The sequence below is a fragment of the Mixophyes fleayi genome, chromosome 1 (assembly GCF_038048845.1).
Source record: "Mixophyes fleayi isolate aMixFle1 chromosome 1, aMixFle1.hap1, whole genome shotgun sequence".
NCBI classification, from domain to species: domain Eukaryota; kingdom Metazoa; phylum Chordata; class Amphibia; order Anura; family Limnodynastidae; genus Mixophyes; species Mixophyes fleayi.
In genome coordinates this window covers 2,199,447-2,221,300 of record NC_134402.1, presented here as the reverse complement: position 1 = coordinate 2,221,300, position 21,854 = coordinate 2,199,447, and the positions used below count along the sequence as shown (strand labels likewise).

General features: G+C 39.3%; 1 protein-coding gene across 2 annotated transcripts in view; it reads right to left on the bottom strand.

The window, feature by feature from the left end:
- The window catches only part of LOC142097491 (proteinase-activated receptor 1-like), a 310,042-nt gene that overhangs the window by 12,681 nt on the left and 275,507 nt on the right, over nt 1-21,854 (bottom strand). For both annotated transcript variants that reach the window (XM_075179488.1, XM_075179574.1), the window contains one exon: nt 21,699-21,785. In XM_075179488.1, the coding sequence (XP_075035589.1) occupies nt 21,699-21,785 (87 nt within the window). The remainder of the gene's footprint in view (nt 1-21,698; nt 21,786-21,854) is intronic.

Here is a 21,854-nt window from a genome sequence, read left to right as displayed (position 1 = left end):
ACTCTGCCCTCTCTCATGCTGCCCCTCTGCCCTCTCTCATGCTTCCTCCTCTTACTCTGCCCTCTCTCACGCTGCCCTCTTTCACGCTGCCCTTTCACTCTGTCCCCGCTGCCCCTTCTCACTCTGCCCCCCCTCTCACTTTGCCCCTGCCACTCTCTCTCACTCTGCCACCACTCTGCCCCACTCTCACTCTGCCACTCACTCTCTGCCCCTTTCTCTATGCTTCTCTCTTACTTGGCCGCCACTCTGCCACCCTCCGCCACTCTGACCCCCCCTTAGCCACTATGACCCCCCCCCCTTCACCACACTGCCCCCCCTCCGCCGCGGCCAGCCAGAGGGAAAAGAAAAAAAAAAGAAAAAACTAGGCGCACACTTTGGGAACCGCTGGTTTACGTTAATGACTGTGTTTCAACCTACATATGAAAAAGATCATTATCACCTGTTTGGTATGACTGGTTAATCATACACCTGACTATAATCCTAAAAAAATCCCTGACTTTGTGCAAGTGTACCTAGAAGAATTGGTGTTGTTTTGAAGGCAAAGGGTGGTCATGCCAAATATTGATTTGATTTAGATTTCTCTTTTATTCATTCACTTTGCATTTTGTTAATTCATAAAAATAAACTATTAACCCTTCTACTTTTTTAACACATTCTTACACTCCAGCATTTTTTCCACACCTGTCTAACACTTTTGCACAGTGCTGTATATCAGTCCAGTTTTCAATTGTCCTGAACCTGTAGGACATAGATTGAGATGGAGGTGCAATAGTAATCTGATAGAGATCTCCTGATTAAATAATCTGCCCTCAAGAACTGTGACTCTGATTGTACGATTGAATAGAAACAAAATTGAATACCAAGAAATTGAACAAGAGAAACATATAGACTTTTGTGGGGGTAGGGGGAATAATCAAAGGTGAAGATAAAGTAATACTAGAACATTATATCACCATACTGTCACACCTCTAGGTATGTTACTCCTCTAAAATCAATTTGTACAAAAGTTCCCTGCAGCATCGATCACGTCAGCCTCAATGTCTGTGTTCCCCTCCTCACATCATGTCACTGCCCCTGTCACATGTAGACCTGTCCTCACTAACACATCACTCATCTCCTGATATACTTTGTGCTGCTGTGGGACCCTGCTCCTTCTACTATATAACTCTCAGTCTGTGGCTTCCTGCTGCCTCCATTCCCCTCCTCACATCATGTCACTGCTCCTGTCACATACAGCCCTGTCCTCACTAACACATCACTCATCTCCTGATATACTCTCCGTGCTGCTGGGGACCCTGCTCCTTCCACTATATAGCTCTCAGTCTGTGACTTACTGCTGCCTGCATTCCCCTCCTTGCATCATGTCACTGTCCCTATCACATGCAGCCTTGTCCTCACTTACTCAATCACATGTTTTGACATTATAAATTTTATTTTTAAAGTTCGGTATCATTGCTAGTTTTAGCGTGCGGTATCATTGCTAGTTTTAGTGTACGTTATCAATGGTATTTTTAATGTGTGATATAATTGCTAGTTTTAATGTGTGGTGTCAATTCCCATTTTAATGTGGTGTTTTGATGATTGTTTTAATGTACAGTATTTTAGTTTGTGGAAGCAATGATTTTTTTTATGCAGACAACCTAAGCGAGCCCTCTGGGAGAGCTGTAAGTGTCATACTGTGGGCTGTAGGTGATGTAATGCAGGATGTGTCACTATGCCCTTAATTTTAGATCTTAGGGGCCCCCCTGTCTTAAGTGCCCCGGGCCCCCCTAAATCTTAATCCAGCTCTGGCTGCAGATCACACCAGAGCCATGCCTGGGAGCACAACTTTATAGGCACAGAATCAGGTCTGGTACACGGGATATCCACAAAGGAGAAGAGTCAAAGCAGAGCCGAGGCGGTACACAGGGAAATTCAATGAAGAGTAGACAGGAACGGAAACGGTCTGGTACACGGGGATACACTAGCCATCAGAAAACAACAGGAACAGGTAACAGGGAACACACAAGGGAGCAGAACACTATGGTAAATTTATTACCGGCAATCCTGCAGAGGATTAGCTGGCTACTTAAGGAGAGCAGAACCAATAGGCTGCAGGTGATAATGAGGAGCCAGGTGAGTGAGCTCAGAGAAACATGCTGGCCAGGTGAGGCATAGAAATGGCAGCCTGAATAAGGGCAGATTCTGACAGAGAACAGACCTTACTGACCCTATCTAAGACCTATCTAATCTATCTACCTATCTGATCTACCTAAACTAATCACCTAATCTATCTAAGAACTAAACTAGATACCTATCTAAACACCCAAGTGGCTATCTAATACCTACCAAACTACCTACCTTCCTATCCCTAACTATCTATCTATCTACCTATCTCTAACTAACTATCTATCTAGTTACTCTGACAGAGAGCCCGGTGAGTCATAACACTTTAAGACTACCAGCAAACGTAGCGGCCCTAACTGTCACTCCACTTTCGGCGGATACACAGCTCCCCAAGACCTGGAGACGTTGATCAGGGCAACGGCAGTACTCCAGGGACAGACTGTACCTTTCCTGTCAAGGGCAGAGATCTATAGCTCAACACCAGCCTGACTTCAGCTATCACTTGGTAGTGAATGCCAATTTGCTGTCCTCTGGAGCTCTCATTTGAGCCCAATAATGACCTCTTCAGCAATTTCAGGACCTGCCTGATTGGTCCTTTTCTGTGTTTACCTTTTCACAGGTAAACATATAGGTAAAGGGATAGCAGATGAGTCACTCCTGATTTAATTAGAGACATGTATTGTTCCGTGGCTATACAGTAGTTTTTTAAAACAGGAGAGATCACAATAGAGACACATTTACATTTAAATACACAATGCAGTCCTCTGTAGTTAAACATAGAGCTCACAGCTAAACAAAGACAAGAGACCCTCTGGTGTGATGTATATTCATACAGGACTGGTGGACAATAACCCTTTGGCCTAGATTGAAACATTGGATTAGTCTACAAGATAACAATACATGGTGGCAGACATTTTACTACTTCCAAAATAGAATATACACAAGTCTAAATATGACTGAGAAATATGGGGAACCAGAGGGCTAGAAAAAGTATATATGTTTTTATAGGCCGCAATTTGTGAGAAACGAGGTGCAGACAGGTTGAGGCGATATTAATACCTTGTTTCCCCACAACGCTCACCTCATGAAACACTCTGTGCTGCTGTGAACATTCTGATAATCTTATTGTCCACAGATTGTTCTGTCCCCACCCACTTCCATCTGTGCACATAAAGGATGAGCAGAAGATGAAGACTGATGACAGAAGCTAGTGAAATCAATTGGTAAAGGAAATATAAGAGAAACGATATTTACATAAAGAATGGTTGATCCCATATTCATATATTACGACTCTGGTGATAGTACGGTTGTAATCATATATATTCACATCTGGAATTTTTAAAGAAAATAAATATAAATATATGAGGCCACCATACAAAGAATACAATAAGACTTGATGCAGTGATCACGTTACAATGACTGTAAATGAACCATTCATTTATTTATTCATCACAGTCAATTTAGATAAATTTTTATTTATAGCAGTGAAGATGCCGGGACAAGATGCACAGGTCTGGTCATTGGGGTATTGGGCCGTCTGATTGGACCACTGTTTACAGCAGTAATCTGCCACATCCATGTTATATGATGACCCACCATACATGTCACATGAAGACCTTCAAGACATATCACATGGTGAACATACATATATATATTGCAACAAAAGACAGACAGGGCGCCTCAATGTGTATTATCAATTGTATAATATAGATATATGTAATATGTTGCGTACCGTAAGGTATTATTGGGTCGTCTAATCAGAATGGGAGATCCTCCTCATGGGCTGTTCCTCCCAGTGGTTCAAATATCGGACAATGCAGAAAAAAAGGGCAACATGGAGTAGTATTGTCAAGCTATAAAATCACACCACTTGTGGACATATATACCATCTATTAATACTGGACTTCCTTAGCGTGAAAAAGAGCACATAAGCCCAGAGTGGAGATGTATATAATATGGAACATCCACGTGAACCAACCATATATAGGGTCATAAACTGCATACCAGATGGTCTCTAGATACCGGCATAGAAGTTCATATGTATACTGTCTCCATCCCAACCTCGTTCATTGGCGGCGATAATGACAAGGAGAGGTATGGTGTAAAAATACAATTGTGCTTTATTAAAAAAGAGTAAACCAATGCACTTACATCAAGGTTTGCAGATGAATACTGACAGGGTAGGCTCAACGCGTTTTCGAACAAGACTTCCTCAGGAGCAAAAAATAGCAGATATACATGCAGCGTGTATTACCAGCCTTATATAAAGCCAAAACGCCATCTTGGCGCATGCGCAGATGCCGCCCATCACGGCGCATGTGTCAAAACAACTTTATTGATACTGACAGAAACATATACCCAAAAGACTTGTATCAGATTAGTGTAAGGAATCTGTGTATACGATGTGACTGTGCCCAATCAGGGCTAAATGAACGCCTAATAGTGATGGCAGATATTTATTGCTTATATAGAATGATGGCATTACCTCAAAGTATTACTACTCATCACAGCGCATCACCGTTAACAGATGCATATATCTAAAAGTATGTCCTTGTTAGACAAAACACATAACCAACACGGCATGTTTACTACTAAATAGATATCATAAATTATGACATAAATATACGAGTGCCATAAACAACATGAATTATAAACAGATATATATTAAAACAATCAAATAACATGGGTTTTACCAACATTATGATAAGTACAATTTAAATGATTCAAAAACTGGATGTAAAACTTATTGTGCCATCCTGGCGCATGCGCAGATGTCACCCGTCACGGCGCATGTGTCAAAACAGCCCAATTTGACACAAACAAAGAATATATCCATAAGGTACATACCCGATTAATACAAGGAATGTATGTGTACAATGTGGCTGTGCCCAGTCAGGACTAAAAGAATATCTAATGATGATGGCTAATATTTATGCGAGGCAGTGACTTGACCTTAGGCTGTTGTCACCCATCACAGCGCATGTGTCAAAATAACCTTATCACCCCTAAGAGGAACATACATTTAAAAATATATGTCCTGTTTAGACAAAATATATAGACATACCAGCATGTTTGCTACTATATAAATGTCACAAATTGTGAAAAAAAAAATATAAAAGTGGCACGAAAATTATAAAGGATTACAAATATGTAAACCCAACTAGATAGCAAGGGTACTACCCACATTCTATAAATACAATTCAATTAGTTCGAAAAACTATAAAACCTATGTAATAACAGTTGTGAACATGGTTAAAATATATCCCTTGTTCACTCATAGGTGTATACGAGTGAATTTCATAACAATTAAACATATGAAAAAACTGTGTAATAAACAGTATACAGAGATTAATGGGGGGGGGGGGGGAATCACCCAATAGATTAGTATCTACCTACCATCCTCATCTCAAAACACATAATTAAATAGTACAACAAGAGGTAATATTATGTACTATATCACCAAAAAGATGTTCTAAAGTGCTAAAATGTGAATAGCAAAAACATACTAAAATATGTCATAGACCCACATCTAAACTAGTGTAGTAACAATACAATGGAAAATCACAAAACCTAAAATTTGTAATAAGGTTACAAAAAGGGGGCTAACTCATAATTCTCGTTAAGGCCAGATGGAATCATAGTGCCTAATTGAAAGATCCAAAACATTTCTCGTTGAGAAAGTTTACGTTGTAAATCTCCTCCCCTTGAATTTAATGTTACTCTTTCCAAAGCCATGAATTTAAGATGTTTTGGATCGCTATTATGTTTTTGTGCAAATTGTCTAGAGACTGAATGACTTTGTACTCCGTTCTTAATATTACGGATGTGCTCCTGAATACGCAATTTTAAAAGGCGTTTGGTCTTGCCAACGTATTTTAATTTACAGGAGCACTCCAACATGTAAATAACGGAAGTTGTTAAGCAATCCATTCGGTGCTTAACATTAAATTTTCTGCTGCTATCGTGATTATAAAAAAAGGTTATTGCTGGATTCATGTACTGACATATATTACAGTGTGTACATCTCACCGATCCTACCTTATCTGGTATAAAACTGAAAGATCTCTGGGTAGTTTTATTGTTTAAAAGTAAGCTTAGAGCTATCAATTCCTTCAGATTGCGATTTTTCCGAAAAATTAACAATGGTTTATCTGGGAGTATTGTGGAAAGTATCGGATCTCTCTGTAGGATACCCCAATGTTTTTTTATAGTTGACCTAACCAAATTTTCTCCACTAATTAATTCTGTGATGAAAGGTATTATTTCACCTTTGTCTTGTTTAATTGTATATTTCAACGTTTCTGCCCTATCCATCTGTTTAATTTTCTCTGTTGCCTCGTTAAGAACTTGGTTTGGATATCCCCTTTCCTTGAACCGATCTACATACACATTAAGTTGTTGCTCAAAATCATTGTTTCGGCTACAGTTTCTTTTTATCCTGTTAAACTGAGAAAAAGGAATATTCTCCTTCCATTTTCTCTGGTGACAGCTATTAAAGTGTAGATAGCTGTTTATATCCACATGTTTGATTTAATTTTTAGTAATCACCTGAGCATCGTTTGATGTTAAAACAAGGTCCAAATATTCCACTTGTATATTACTTATATTGGCTGTAAACTTAAGATTATACTCGTTCCTACTAATATACTCAAGGAACTCATCAAATTCATCACGAGTGCCATTCCAGATGAGTAGTATGTCATCAATGTAGCGTTTATACAACTTAATTCTATCTGAGAATGGGTTAGGTCGATATATATATTTAGCTTTCCAGCTACCCATGTGAAGATTGGCGAAGCTGGGTGCAAAGGTGGTACCCATGGCTGTACCCCATATTTGAAGGTAAAATGTATCCAAAAAATTTAAATTATGAGAAAGAATAAAATAAATAAGATCACATAAAAAAATCTCTATGTTCTACTGTAATGGAACTGTCCTGATTTAGAAACTCCCTACAGGATTCAATACCTTTTTCATGTTGTATGGAAGTGTAAAGAGATTGGACATCGATTGTTGCCCAATAGTAACTACTATTCCAAAAGAATTTTTGTAGTATTTGTAAAATACTGTTTGTGTCCTTAAGATATGAGTCCAAGGAACTAACATATTTCCTGAGAAAGAAATCTACATATTTAGACGAGTTAGACGTAAGGGAATCAATGCCCAAAATTATCGGTCTCCCCGGTGGTTTTAACAGATCCTTATGGATTTTGGGGAGGTAGTAGAAAGTAGGGATAACGGGACTAGATGTAAATAAAAACTGAAACTCCTCTTTAGTTAGAAGGTTATCATGGAGACCTTTAGATAATAACTCCCGTATTGCAGAAATATAATTTTGAGTTGGATCTCTCTCTAGTTTTAGATATGAGAGATGATCCCCCAATAGTCTGTTAGCCTCAGCCACATAATCTGATCGATTGAGAATAACAATGCCCCCTCCCTTGTCAGCCTGTTTGATGACGTTGTTATTATTGGACTGTAATATTTTTAATGCCTGTTTCTCATGTTGGGTGAAATTTCCATATCCCTTTTCCTTATGTTCAGTACGACATAAGTCTTGGATGACTAAGTCCTGAAAAATGTGTAAATGATTACTCTAAGACTCCAAGGGGTAAAATTTGGATGTTAATTTCATACCTGATTTTGAAGATGAATCATAATTTTTGAGACAAGCCATGTCCTTCTTCGCAAAATGTCTTTTTAAAGTTAATTTGCGAACAAATTTGTGTACATCTATGTATAGCTGAAATTTATTGGGATGTTTGGTAGGAGCAAATGAAAGGCTCTTATTCAGTACAGAAATTTGAGGCTTAGACAATATATGTTCTGAGAGGTTTAAGATTCCCTTTTTTTCTTAACTCATCACTAGAGGTCATAATATCTTCTTTTGTGAATTCTGGACTCCACCTCGTCTACCTCGTCGTCTATATATCTCCTTTTTAGGGGGAGGCTAATCTTGTATTTTCCTTGAAATGAGTCTTGTAATGAGACTTCCTTTCCCGTTTTGAAGGACCCGGAGATAAAAAAAATCATCCGTATCACTTTCAGATACTGAAAGAGGTGAGTATCTATTCCTAAGTTGGGGTTCGAAATGGACTTGTTTACTGAATTTGGGACTAGATGACACTGTCCCCCTTCCCATTGGGACCTTACTCCATTTATTAGAAATTATGGAGTCTCTTTGGGGTAATTCCCCATATGAGGGTTTAAGATTAGTTTTAGATTTAGACCATTTCTTTATTCTTGGCTGTGCGTAGTCCCTTTTGTCTCTTTGAAACTTACGCTCTTTAGTTTTAATGACATCCATTTCAATTCTATCTAGTTTTTTATTCAATACAACCTCATTGGCTTTAAAGTTTTCATTTTCCCTATAGGGTTGTAAGAGAAGTTCTTTAGCCTCTAATTCCTTCTCAACATTCTTGAAAATATTAGTTTTCTCAAGTATGATTAACTTAATCAGTTTAACTGAACAGTCATGTAATATGTTATCCCATTCCTTAATAAAGGTATGGTTTTCCTGTCCAAATGTAGGTGTTTTATTAAGTCTGAGACCCCGAGGGATCCTGTTAACCTCAAGATAGGATTGTAAATATTTTACATCCCACCATGCTTTGGTCTCCTTAACCAGCAGTTTCTCAATGTCCCAAAACAGCTGATCAAGCTCATCATTCTTATCAATATTCTCCACATTGTCGTCAACAATCTTAAGACAAAAATCATTTCTCTGATTAATTCTACTAGCTGATTTCCACATTGTCCTAGTTTTTTGAAAAACGTGGGTATAAGCAGCCTATATCAGATAACCATAGAAGATAGAAAACCAACAAATTGATATATAATGGCGCTAGTAACCACAGTGTAATAACAATGATATTAATATCAATTAGATGCAGTATCCAAAAGAAAAGTTCCAGATGTATAGTTAGCTCAAGTATAAGCGGCAGCCACGATGACCTACAGCCAGATGGTTAGTCCGGAAGATAAAACACTGCAACAAATGACAGGCAGGGCGCCTCAATGTGTATTATCAATTGTATAATATAGATATATGTAATATGTTGCATACCGTAAGGTATTATTGGGTCGTCTAATCAGAGATGGGAGATCCTCCTCATGGGCTGTTCCTCCCAGTGGTTCAAATATCGGACAATGCAGAAAAATAGGGCAACATGGAGTAGTATTGTCAAGCTATAAAATCACACCACTTGTGGACATATATACCATTTATTAATACTGGACTTCCTTAGCGTGAAAAAGAGCACATAAGCCCAGAGTGGAGATGTATATAATATGGAACATCCAGGTGAACCAACCATATATAGGGATATAAACTGCGTACCAGATGGTCTCTAGATAACGGCATAGAAGTTCAGATGTATACTGTCTCCATCGCAACCTCGTTCATTGGCAGCGATAATGACAAGGAGAGGTAAAAATACAATTGTGCTTTATTAAAAAAGAGTAAACCAATGCACTTACATCAAGGTTTGCAGATGAATACTGACAGGGTAGGCTCAACGCGTTTCGTCCCGATAAAACGGGACTTCCTCAAGAGCAAAAAATAGCAGATATACATGCAGCGTGTATTACCAGCCTTATCTAAAGCCAAAACGCCATCTTGGTGCATGTGCAGATGCCGCCCATCACGGCGCATGCGTCAAAACAACTTTATTGATACCGACAGAAACATATACCCAAAAGACTTGTATCAGATTAGTGTAAGGAATCTGTGTATACGATGTGACTGTGCCCAATCAGGGCTAAATGAACGCCTAATAGTGATGGCAGATATTTATTGCTTATATAGAGTGATGGCATTACCTCAAAGTATTACTACTCATCACAGCGCATATGTGCAAGTAACTTTATCACCGTTAACAGATGCATATATCTAAAAGTATGTCCTTGTTAGACAAAACACATAACCAACACGGCATGTTTACTACTAAATAGATATCGTAAATTATGACATAAATATACGAGTGCCATAAACAACATGAATTATAAACAGATATATATTAAAACAATCAAATAACATGGGTTTTACCAACATTATGATAAGTACAATTTAAATGATTCAAAAACTGGATGTAAAACTTATTGTGCCATCCTGGCGCATGCGCAGATGTCACCCGTCACGGCGCATGTGTCAAAACAGCCCAATTTGACACAAACAAAGAATATATCCATAAGGTACATACCCGATTAATACAAGGAATGTATGTGTACAATGTGGCTGTGCCCAGTCAGGACTAAATGAATATCTAATGATGATGGCTAATATTTATGCGAGGCAGTGACTTGACCTTAGGCTGTTGTCACCCATCACAGCGCATGTGTCAAAATAACCTTATCACCCCTAAGAGGAACATACATTTAAAAATATATGTCCTGTTTAGACAAAATATGTAGACATACCAGCATGTTTGCTACTATATAAATGTCACAAATTGTGAAAAAAAAATATAAAAGTGGCACGAAAATTATAAAGGATTACAAATATGTAAACCCAACTAGATAGCAAGGGTACTACCCACATTCTATAAATACAATTCAATTAGTTTGAAAAACTATAAAACCTATGTAATAACAGTTGTGAACATGGTTAAAATATATCCCTTGTTCACTCATAGGTGTATACGAGTGAATTTCATAACAATTAAACATATGAAAAAACTGTGTAATAAACAGTATACAGAGATTAATGGGGGGGGGGGAATCACCCAATAGATTAGTATCTACCTACCATCCTCATCTCAAAACACATAATTAAATAGTACAACAAGAGGTAATATTATGTACTATATCACCAAAAAGATGTTCTAAAGTGCTAAAATGTGAATAGCAAAAACATACTAAAATATGTCATAGACCCACATCTAAACTAGTGTAGTAACAATACAATGGAAAATCACAAAACCTAAAATTTGTAATAAGGTTACAAAAAGGGGGCTAACTCATAATTCTCGTTAAGGCCAGATGGAATCATAGTGCCTAATTGAAAGATCCAAAACATTTCTCGTTGAGAAAGTTTACGTTGTAAATCTCCTCCCCTTGAATTTAATGTTACTCTTTCCAAAGCCATGAATTTAAGATGTTTTGGATCGCTATTATGTTTTTGTGCAAATTGTCTAGAGACTGAATGACTTTGTACTCCGTTCTTAATATTACGGATGTGCTCCTGAATACGCAATTTTAAAAGGCGTTTGGTCTTGCCAACGTATTTTAATTTACAGGAGCACTCCAACATGTAAATAACGGAAGTTGTTAAGCAATCCATTCGGTGCTTAACATTAAATTTTCTGCTGCTATCGTGATTATAAAAAAAGGTTATTGCTGGATTCATGTACTGACATATATTACAGTGTGTACATCTCACCGATCCTACCTTATCTGGTATAAAACTGAAAGATCTCTGGGTAGTTTTATTGTTTAAAAGTAAGCTTAGAGCTATCAATTCCTTCAGATTGCGATTTTTCCGAAAAATTAACAATGGTTTATCTGGGAGTATTGTGGAAAGTATCGGATCTCTCTGTAGGATACCCCAATGTTTTTTTATAGTTGACCTAACCAAATTTTCTCCACTATTAAATTCTGTGATGAAAGGTATTATTTCACCTTTGTCTTGTTTAATTGTATATTTCAACGTTTCTGCCCTATCCATCTGTTTAATTTTCTCTGTTGCCTCGTTAAGAACTTGGTTTAGATATCCCCTTTCCTTGAACCGATCTACATACACATTAAGTTGTTGCTCAAAATCATTGTTTCGGCTACAGTTTCTTTTTATCCTGTTAAACTGAGAAAAAGGAATATTCTCCTTCCATTTTCTCTGGTGACAGCTATTAAAGTGTAGATAGCTGTTTATATCCACATGTTTGATGTAATTTTTAGTAATCACCTGAGCATCGTTTGATGTTAAAACAAGGTCCAAATATTCCACTTGTATATTACTTATATTGGCTGTAAACTTAAGATTATACTCGTTCCTACTAATATACTCAAGGAACTCATCAAATTCATCACGAGTGCCATTCCAGATGAGTAGTATGTCATCAATGTAGCGTTTATACAACTTAATTCTATCTGAGAATGGGTTAGGTCGATATATATATTTAGCTTTCCAGCTACCCATGTGAAGATTGGCGAAGCTGGGTGCAAAGGTGGTACCCATGGCTGTACCCCATATTTGAAGGTAAAATGTATCCAAAAAATTTAAATTATGAGAAAGAATAAAATAAATAAGATCACATAAAAAAATCTCTATGTTCTACTGTAATGGAACTGTCCTGATTTAGAAACTCCCTACAGGATTCAATACCTTTTTCATGTTGTATGGAAGTGTAAAGAGATTGGACATCGATTGTTGCCCAATAGTAACTACTATTCCAAAAGAATTTTTGTAGTATTTGTAAAATACTGTTTGTGTCCTTAAGATATGAGTCCAAGGAACTAACATATTTCCTGAGAAAGAAATCTACATATTTAGACGAGTTAGACGTAAGGGAATCAATGCCCAAAATTATCGGTCTCCCCGGTGGTTTTAACAGATCCTTATGGATTTTGGGGAGGTAGTAGAAAGTAGGGATAACGGGACTAGATGTAAATAAAAACTGAAACTCCTCTTTAGTTAGAAGGTTATCATGGAGACCTTTAGATAATAACTCCCGTATTGCAGAAATATAATTTTGAGTTGGATCTCTCTCTAGTTTTAGATATGAGAGATGATCCCCCAATAGTCTGTTAGCCTCAGCCACATAATCTGATCGATTGAGAATAACAGTGCCCCCTCCCTTGTCAGCCTGTTTGATGACGTTGTTATTATTGGACTGTAATATTTTTAATGCCTGTTTCTCATGTTGGGTGAAATTTCCATATCCCTTTTCCTTATGTTCAGTACGACATAAGTCTTGGATGACTAAGTCCTGAAAAATGTGTAAATGATTACTCTTAGACTCCAAGGGGTAAAATTTGGATGTTAATTTCATACCTGATTTTGAAGATGAATCATAATTTTTGAGACAAGCCATGTCTTTCCTCGCAAAATGTCTTTTTAAAGTTAATTTGCGAACAAATTTGTGTACATCTATGTATAGCTGAAATTTATTGGGATGTTTGGTAGGAGCAAATGAAAGGCCCTTATTCAGTACAGAAATTTCAGGCTTAGACAATATATGTTCTGAGAGGTTTAAGATTCCCCTTTTTTCTTAACTCATCACTAGAGGTCATAATATCTTCTTTTGTGAATTCTGGACTCCATCTCGTCTACCTCGTCGTCTATATATCTCCTTTTTAGGGGGAGGCTAATCTTGTATTTTCCTTGAAATGAGTCTTGTAATGAGACTTCCTTTCCCGTTTTGAAGGACCCGGAGATAAAAAAAATCATCCGTATCACTTTCAGATACTGAAAGAGGTGAGTATCTATTCCTAAGTTGGGGTTCGAAATGGACTTGTTTACTGAATTTGGGACTAGATGACACTGTCCCCCTTCCCATTGGGACCTTACTCCATTTATTAGAAATTATGGAGTCTCTTTGGGGTAATTCCCCATACGAGGGTTTAAGATTAGTTTTAGATTTAGACCATTTCTTTATTCTTGGCTGTGCGTAGTCCCTTTTGTCTCTTTGAAACTTACGCTCTTTAGTTTTAATGACATCCATTTCAATTCTATCTAGTTTTTTATTCAATACAACCTCATTGGCTTTAAAGTTTTCATTTTCCCTAAAGGGTTGTAAGAGAAGTTCTTTAGCCTCTAATTCCTTCTCAACATTCTTGAAAATATTAGTTTTCTCAAGTATGATTAACTTAATCAGTTTAAGTGAACAGTCATGTAATATGTTGTCCCATTCCTTAATAAAGGTATGGTTTTCCTGTCCAAATGTAGGTGTTTTATTAAGTCTGAGACCCCGAGGGATCCTGTTAACCTCAAGATAGGATTGTAAATATTTTACATCCCACCATGCTTTGGTCTCCTTAACCAGCAGTTTCTCAATGTCCCAAAACAGCTGATCAAGCTCATCATTCTTATCAATATTCTCCACATTGTCGTCAACAATCTTAAGACAAAAATCATTTCTCTGATTAATTCTACTAGCTGATTTCCACATTGTCCTAGTTTTTTGAAAAACGTGGGTATAAGCAGCCTATATCAGATAACCATAGAAGATAGAAAACCAACAAATTGATATATAATGGCGCTAGTAACCGCAGTGTAATAACAATGATATTAATATCAATTAGATGCAGTATCCAAAAGAAAAGTTCCAGATGTATAGTTAGCTCAAGTATAAGCGGCAGCCACGATGACCTGCAGCCAGATGGTTAGTCCGGAAGATAAAACACTGCAACAAATGACAGGCAGGGCGCCTCAATGTGTATTATCAATTGTATAATATAGATATATGTAATATGTTGCGTACCGTAAGGTATTATTGGGTCGTCTAATCAGAGATGGGAGATCCTCCTCATGGGCTGTTCCTCCCAGTGGTTCAAATATCGGACAATGCAGAAAAATAGGGCAACATGGAGTAGTATTGTCAAGCTATAAAATCACACCACTTGTGGACATATATACCATTTATTAATACTGGACTTCCTTAGCGTGAAAAAGAGCACATAAGCCCAGAGTGGAGATGTATATAATATGTAACATCCAGGTGAACCAACCATATATAGGGTTATAAACTGCGTACCAGATGGTCTCTAGATAACGGCATAGAAGTTCAGATGTATACTGTCTCCATCCCAACCTCGTTCATTGGCAGCGATAATGACAAGGAGAGGTAAAAATATAATTGTGCTTTATTAAAAAAGAGTAAACCAATGCACTTACATCAAGGTTTGCAGATGAATACTGACAGGGTAGGCTCAACGCGTTTCGTCCCGATAAAACGGGACTTCCTCAAGAGCAAAAAATAGCAGATATACATGCAGCGTGTATTACCAGCCTTATCTAAAGCCAAAACGCCATCTTGGTGCATGTGCAGATGCCGCCCATCACGGCGCATGCGTCAAAACAACTTTATTGATACCGACAGAAACATATACCCAAAAGACTTGTATCAGATTAGTGTAAGGAATCTGTGTATACGATGTGACTGTGCCCAATCAGGGCTAAATGAACGCCTAATAGTGATGGCAGATATTTATTGCTTATATAGAGTGATGGCATTACCTCAAAGTATTACTACTCATCACAGCGCATATGTGCGAGTAACTTTATCACCGTTAACAGATGCATATATCTAAAAGTATGTCCTTGTTAGACAAAACACATAACCAACACGGCATGTTTACTACTAAATAGATATCGTAAATTATGACATAAATATACGAGTGCCATAAACAACATGAATTATAAACAGATATATATTAAAACAATCAAATAACATGGGTTTTACCAACATTATGATAAGTACAATTTAAATGATTCAAAAACTGGATGTAAAACTTATTGTGCCATCCTGGCGCATGCGCAGATGTCACCCGTCACGGTGCATGTGTCAAAACAGCCCAATTTGACACAAACAAAGAATATATCCATAAGGTACATACCCGATTAATACAAGGAATGTATGTGTACAATGTGGCTGTGCCCAGTCAGGACTAAATGAATATCTAATGATGATGGCTAGATATAAATTGTGAAGATGGCAGTGTCGTGCCAATTGGCCGGCGAATGTCCGTATTCAGCAGAGCGCAGTATATGAGATAGGAGCTATTTTCAGAGTGGTAAATTGGTGTATGTCAGGTTTAGCTCTATCTATTGATCAGGAATAATGCTCAATACTGTCTTTAAGTATTTAATATTGGAGACTTCTACAACTGTGCACCAGTTACCATTCACTATTGTGTTATTTTTACCTTTGTTCTTATCCTATGTATTATTAGTGTTTGCTCATCCGTACCCACTAATTTATCACGGTTACTCCGAGTCCACACCAGACAGTATCCACTGATGTTCTCGAGCGCAAGGTAATACCCCTCCCTCTTTCTAGGAGTGTGGTTATCACCCAGCAGCTCGTGCATCCACCACTCTCCGCTCCTTACCATATTATTTAAAAATCATTCATATTTTTACTAGAGACGTTCACTGACCCCTGTGGTTTGGCTTTGGTTTTGGTTTTGGATATGTATTAACTTCTTTTTTTTGGTTTTGGTAAAACCCCCCTTGCATGATTTGGTTTTGGATCTGTATTTTTTTTTATAAATTTCCAAAATATGCTAAAATCACGTAATTTTGCTCTTTTTTTTGTCCCTACATTATTATTATTATCCTCAATAACACAAATTTTCAGTCATTTCCAGTTCATTTCCAATTTTGACCACCTCACAGCTCACAATTTGATTTTCATACAGTTTTGGCAAAAGACTGCAGCGAGCCGGCTGGATATTATGCGACAGAGCAATGGCACAAACACACAGCAGTTCACAGCACATCTAGGATACATTGCCACACAGCAGTGGCAGAAAAGAAAAGTGGTGCAAGATGGAGTTCTCCTTGGCCCTCCCACCCACCCTTACGTTAGATATTAAAAAGGACATGTACAGTTTAACAAACCAAGCACTCCAGTGACAAAGAATGCAACTTTTGTAGCTGAAGTGCTTGGTTTGTCTGGGACCCCACAAAACTAGTTACCATTAGCTTAGCTGCCTTAAGGCCAACAGTGCTGTCAATGAACTCTACAGTGGCAAGATGTTGTTGTCATCATCCTCACCCACATCAGTGTGTACATCATTCTCCCACAATATCAAATCATCCCCGCTGGAATCCACCATTACCGAAGTCTATATACTTTGATGTAATTGGCGATAGGATAACAGAGGGCAGGAATTGTCCCGAAGTAGCATAATGCTGAGGTTGTCTAAACTGAAGAAAAAAATTTAACTTAGCAAGAGTTAACTTAGCATTGAAGGATTGGTTTAGGCTCAGCCAATCAGTGGTAAAACTTATGGAAGGGCTATGCTAGGGAAGGCTTATAAGGACAGTTAGTGAAAGTTAGCTCTGTCTTGCCTTTCTGGAAAGTTCCTGGTAAGTATAGCCGTGACTGATGTCGTTGGTAAGTATTTGGTAGTGTTTTTTCACTAAGCTTCGTATTGTAAAATCTTTCTCTATTTTCTCATAATTCGTATTCCTCTCTTTCTGTTTATTTTTGCCTGTTTTTCTCCCTAATAATTATGTTTTACTCATTTCTATTTACTTTATTCTTTCTTCCTTTATTCATTTTAACATTTATATTTGTCTTATCTTTTTTTTAATTTCTTTATTTTTTATATTCCCCTTTTTACCTCCTTCTTTTCCTCAGTAATTTCTGCCAGTGTCCCCCAACCCCCCACTCCTTGTATCTGTTATGTTGCGCTCCAAGAGACCCTGGGTTGCCCAGCATTGCCCCATAGAGGATCCCTGGGGTCACTCTGCTGTGGCTGGGCGGCGAGTCCAGGTGCAGGACTCGCCGTATACTTCCCATATTGTCCCCTTTGCTCCCTGGGCATCCGCAGCTGTCTCCACTGCCACCAGTGTATATCAGTATTGTATTTCTCTCCCCTCTGATCCTGGAATGGAGAGGGGTGCTATTGTAATATCGCAGGGCAGCATATCCAATGCACTTGCACCTGCACTGAGTACCAGCCAGGTTCTTCCAGGCAGCATTGGTGGCAGTGTTTTGGGCTTCCTTCCCCCCAACCCCCCCAGTTTACACTGCCACCTCTCCTCTTTCTGTGTGAGCTATGGCACACAGCAATGTCACTGGAGACTTTTAAGAACACTGCCACCCTTATTTATTCTGTTTCAGCAATGACACTGAGCAATGGCACTAACACTGTAGACTGCCAAGAACACTACCACCTCTCCTGTTTCTGTATGAGCAATGGCACAGGGCAATGTCACTGGAGACTGGTAAGAACACTACCAGCTCTCCTGTTTCTGTATGAGCAACGGCATAGGGCAATGTCAATGGAGACTTAGAAGAACACTGCCACCCCTCCTGTTTCTGTATGAGCAATGGCACAGGGCAATGTCACTGGAGACTGGTAAGAACACTACTAGCTCTCCTGTTTCTGTATGAGCAACGGCACAGGGCAATGTCACTGGAGACTTAGAAGAACACTGCCACCCCTCCTGTTTCTGTATGAGCAATGGCACAGGGCAATGTCACTGGAGACTGGTAAGAACACTACTAGCTCTCCTGTTTCTGTATGAGCAACGGCACAGGGCAATGTCACTGGAGACTTAGAAGAACACTGCCACCTCTCCTGCTTCTGTATGAGCAATGGCACAGAGCAATATCACTGGAGACTGATAAGAAGAACACTGCCTTCCCTTCTGTTTCAGTGTGAGCAATGGCACAGAGCAATGTCACTGTAGACTGCCAAGAACACTGCCACCTCTCCTGCTTCTATATGAGCAATAGGCTATCTGTATGTCTCGTTACCAGTGATTATCTATATAGAAGATCTCTGGTCATTACATGCAGCATCCTGTATGTTATATCTACAATGTACACGGCCACTATCAGAGGAAATATCTGCTCTCTAGTCTCTGCCTGTGATCTCTGATCTCCTATCTTTGTCTGTTATTTCAATCCTGTCATCTGCCCTCGTCTAAATTAATGATGTTCATTGTCCCCGTGTTTGGCTCTGTATTATTATTATTATTATTATTATTATTAATTTTTATTTATAGGGCACCACTAGGTGTACGTAGCGCCGTACAGGGACAAACAAAATTACAATACGAGGTGAGTACACAGTACAGTAAACAATAAGCACAGTAACTCAGTGAGCTCAAAGCACAGCTAGGGGCGGGGGGGAGGGGAGGAACTTGTTGTTTTGGGTTAGGTGTTAGTTTTGGCAAAACCGCCCTCACGCGATTTGGTTTTGCTTTTAGATCTGTATTTTTTTTAAAAATTGCTCAAATATGCTCAAATCACATAATTTGGCTTTTTTTGTTCCTACATTATTATTATCCTCAATAACAATAATTTCCAGTCATTTTTGGCCACCTCATAGGTCACAATTTCATTTTCATCCAGTTTCAGCCAAAGACTGCAGCGACCTGGCTGGATACTAAGCGACAGAGCATCGACACAAACACACAGCAGTTTATATCACGTCTAGGAAACATTGCCACACAGCAGTGTCAGAAAAGAAAAGTGGTTCAAGATGGAATTGTCCTTGGGACCTCCCACCCACCCATATGTTAAAACGGTTTAATAAACTCATACAGAAACAGGAGGGGTAGCATGCACAGTTTAACAAGTCAAGCACTCCAGCGACAAGGAGTGCCACTTTTGTGACTGAAGTGTTTGGTTTGTTTGGGCCCCCACAAAACAAGCTAACAATAGGCTTAAGGCAGCTAAGCTAACAGTGCTGTCAAGGAACTGTAAAACTGCAGCGAGCTGGCTGGTTAGAGCAACAGCACAAACACAAGAGTACAAGCACATGTTATAGCATGCATACGAGATGGTCATCACTACTGATCAGGACTTGAACTAGTCCTGTAGCAGGAGCAAGAGATACAGCAGATAAACAAGTAACTTGTGATGTCCAGAGCTTGATTCAGATGCGTCCGTGTGCATTCGAATTTGGTACACCCTTACTGTATTACACACAATCTAAAAAAATATCAGTACATTTGCAATGAAATACAGCGGTGCCCTTGACCATTAATTAACATAAATATCTACAATAAGTTATTTGTATGTGATCTAGCCACAGGGGGAAGTGTCATTTTATAGCCCAACCTAAAGCCTGTACAAATATTGCTGCCATCTTACACAGTCTGCCCTTGGCAAAGCGTAAGGCGAACAATATATCAGTCAGATATTATTTGTCATGAACCTGTAGGAAATACATCGGGATTGAGGTGCAATAATAATTTCAGAGATCTCCTTATTATGTAAACTGCCTTCAAGAATTGTGACTCTAATTGTACAATTGAATACAAGGAAACTGAATAAGAGAAACATAAGACTTTATTGGGGATGGGGGGAATAATCTGAGGTGAAGATAAAGTAGTACTGGAGCATTGTATCACCATAACTTCACAACTCTGTAAATGGTCTGTTCTTCTGCTAAATTTAAACAGAAATTCACTGCAGCATCGCTCACCTCAGCCTCAATGTCTATGTTCCCCTCCCCACATCATCACACTGCCCTCATCACATGCAGACCTGTCCTCACTGACACATCACTCATCTTCTGATATACTCTGTGCTGCTGGGGACTTGCTCCTTCCACTATATAACTCTCAGTCTGTGGCATCCTGCTGCCTCCATTCCCCTCCTCACATCATGTCACTGTCCCTGTCACATGCAGCCCTGTCCTCACTAACACATCACTCATCTCCTGATATACTCTGTGCTGCTGGGGACCTGCTCCTTCCACTATATAACTCTCAGTCTGTGGCTTCCTGCTGCCTCCATTCCCCTCCTCACATCATGTCACTGCCCCTGTCACATACAGCCCTGTCCTCACTAACACATCACTCATATCCTGATATACTTTGTGCTGCTGGAGGACCCTGTTCCTTCCACTATATAACGCTCAGTCTGTGGCTTCCTGCTGCCTCCATTCCCCTCCTCACATCATGTCACTGCCCCTGTCACATGCAGCCCTGTCCTCACTAACACATCACTCATCTCCTGATATACTCTGTGCTGCTGGAGGACCCTGTTCCTTCCACTATATAACGCTCAGTCTGTGGCTTCCTGCTGCCTCCATTCCCCTCCTCACATCATGTCACTGCCCCTGTCACATGCAGCCCTGTCCTCACTAACACATCACTCATCTCCTGATATACTCTGTGCTGCTGGTGGACCCTGCTCCTTCCACTATATAACTCTCAGTCTGTGGCTTCCTGCTGCCTCCATTCCCCTCCTCACATCATGTCACTGCCCCTGTCACATACAGCCCTGTCCTCACTATCACATCACTCATCTCCTGAAATACTCTGTGCTGCTGGAGGACCCTGTTCCTTCCACTATATAACTCTCAGTCTGTGGCTTCCTGCTGCCTCCATTCCCCTCCTCACATCATGTCACTGCCCCTGTCACATGCAGCCCTGTCCTCACTAACACATCACTCATCTCCTGAAATACTCTGTGCTGCTGGGGACCCTGCTCCTTCCACTATATAACTCTCAGTCTGTGGCTTCCTGCTGCCTCCATTCCCCTCCTCACATCATGTCACTGGCTGTGTCACATGCAGACATGTCCTCACTAACACATCACCCATCTCCTGATATACTCTGTGCTGCTGGGGGACCCTGCTCCTTCCACTATATAACTCTCAGTCTGTGGCTTCCTGCTGCCTCCATTCCCCTCCTCACATCATGTCACTGCCCCTGTCACATGCAGCCGTGTCCTTATTTACTCAATCACACGTGTGGACAGGTCAAGGCTTTCCACAAGATCAGCACACTCATCTCATGAAACACTCTGTGCTGCAGTGAGTATTCTGACAATCTTATTGGCTACACCTTGTTCTGTCCCCAGAAACTTCCACATTGTACATAAAGGATGAGCAGAAGATGAAGGCTGATAACAGAACCTAGTGAAATCCATTGGTAAAGGAAATATAAGAGAAATGATCCTTACTTGTGAAACTGTTGTTGGATTTGTTGCTCACATGATCATGTCCTAGGTCTGTGGTGTTATATCGGTAATATTCATCCATATTCTCATCTGGCAAATTAAAGAAGAAAATAAATATATACATATGAGGTCACCATACAAAGAATACAATAAGAGTTG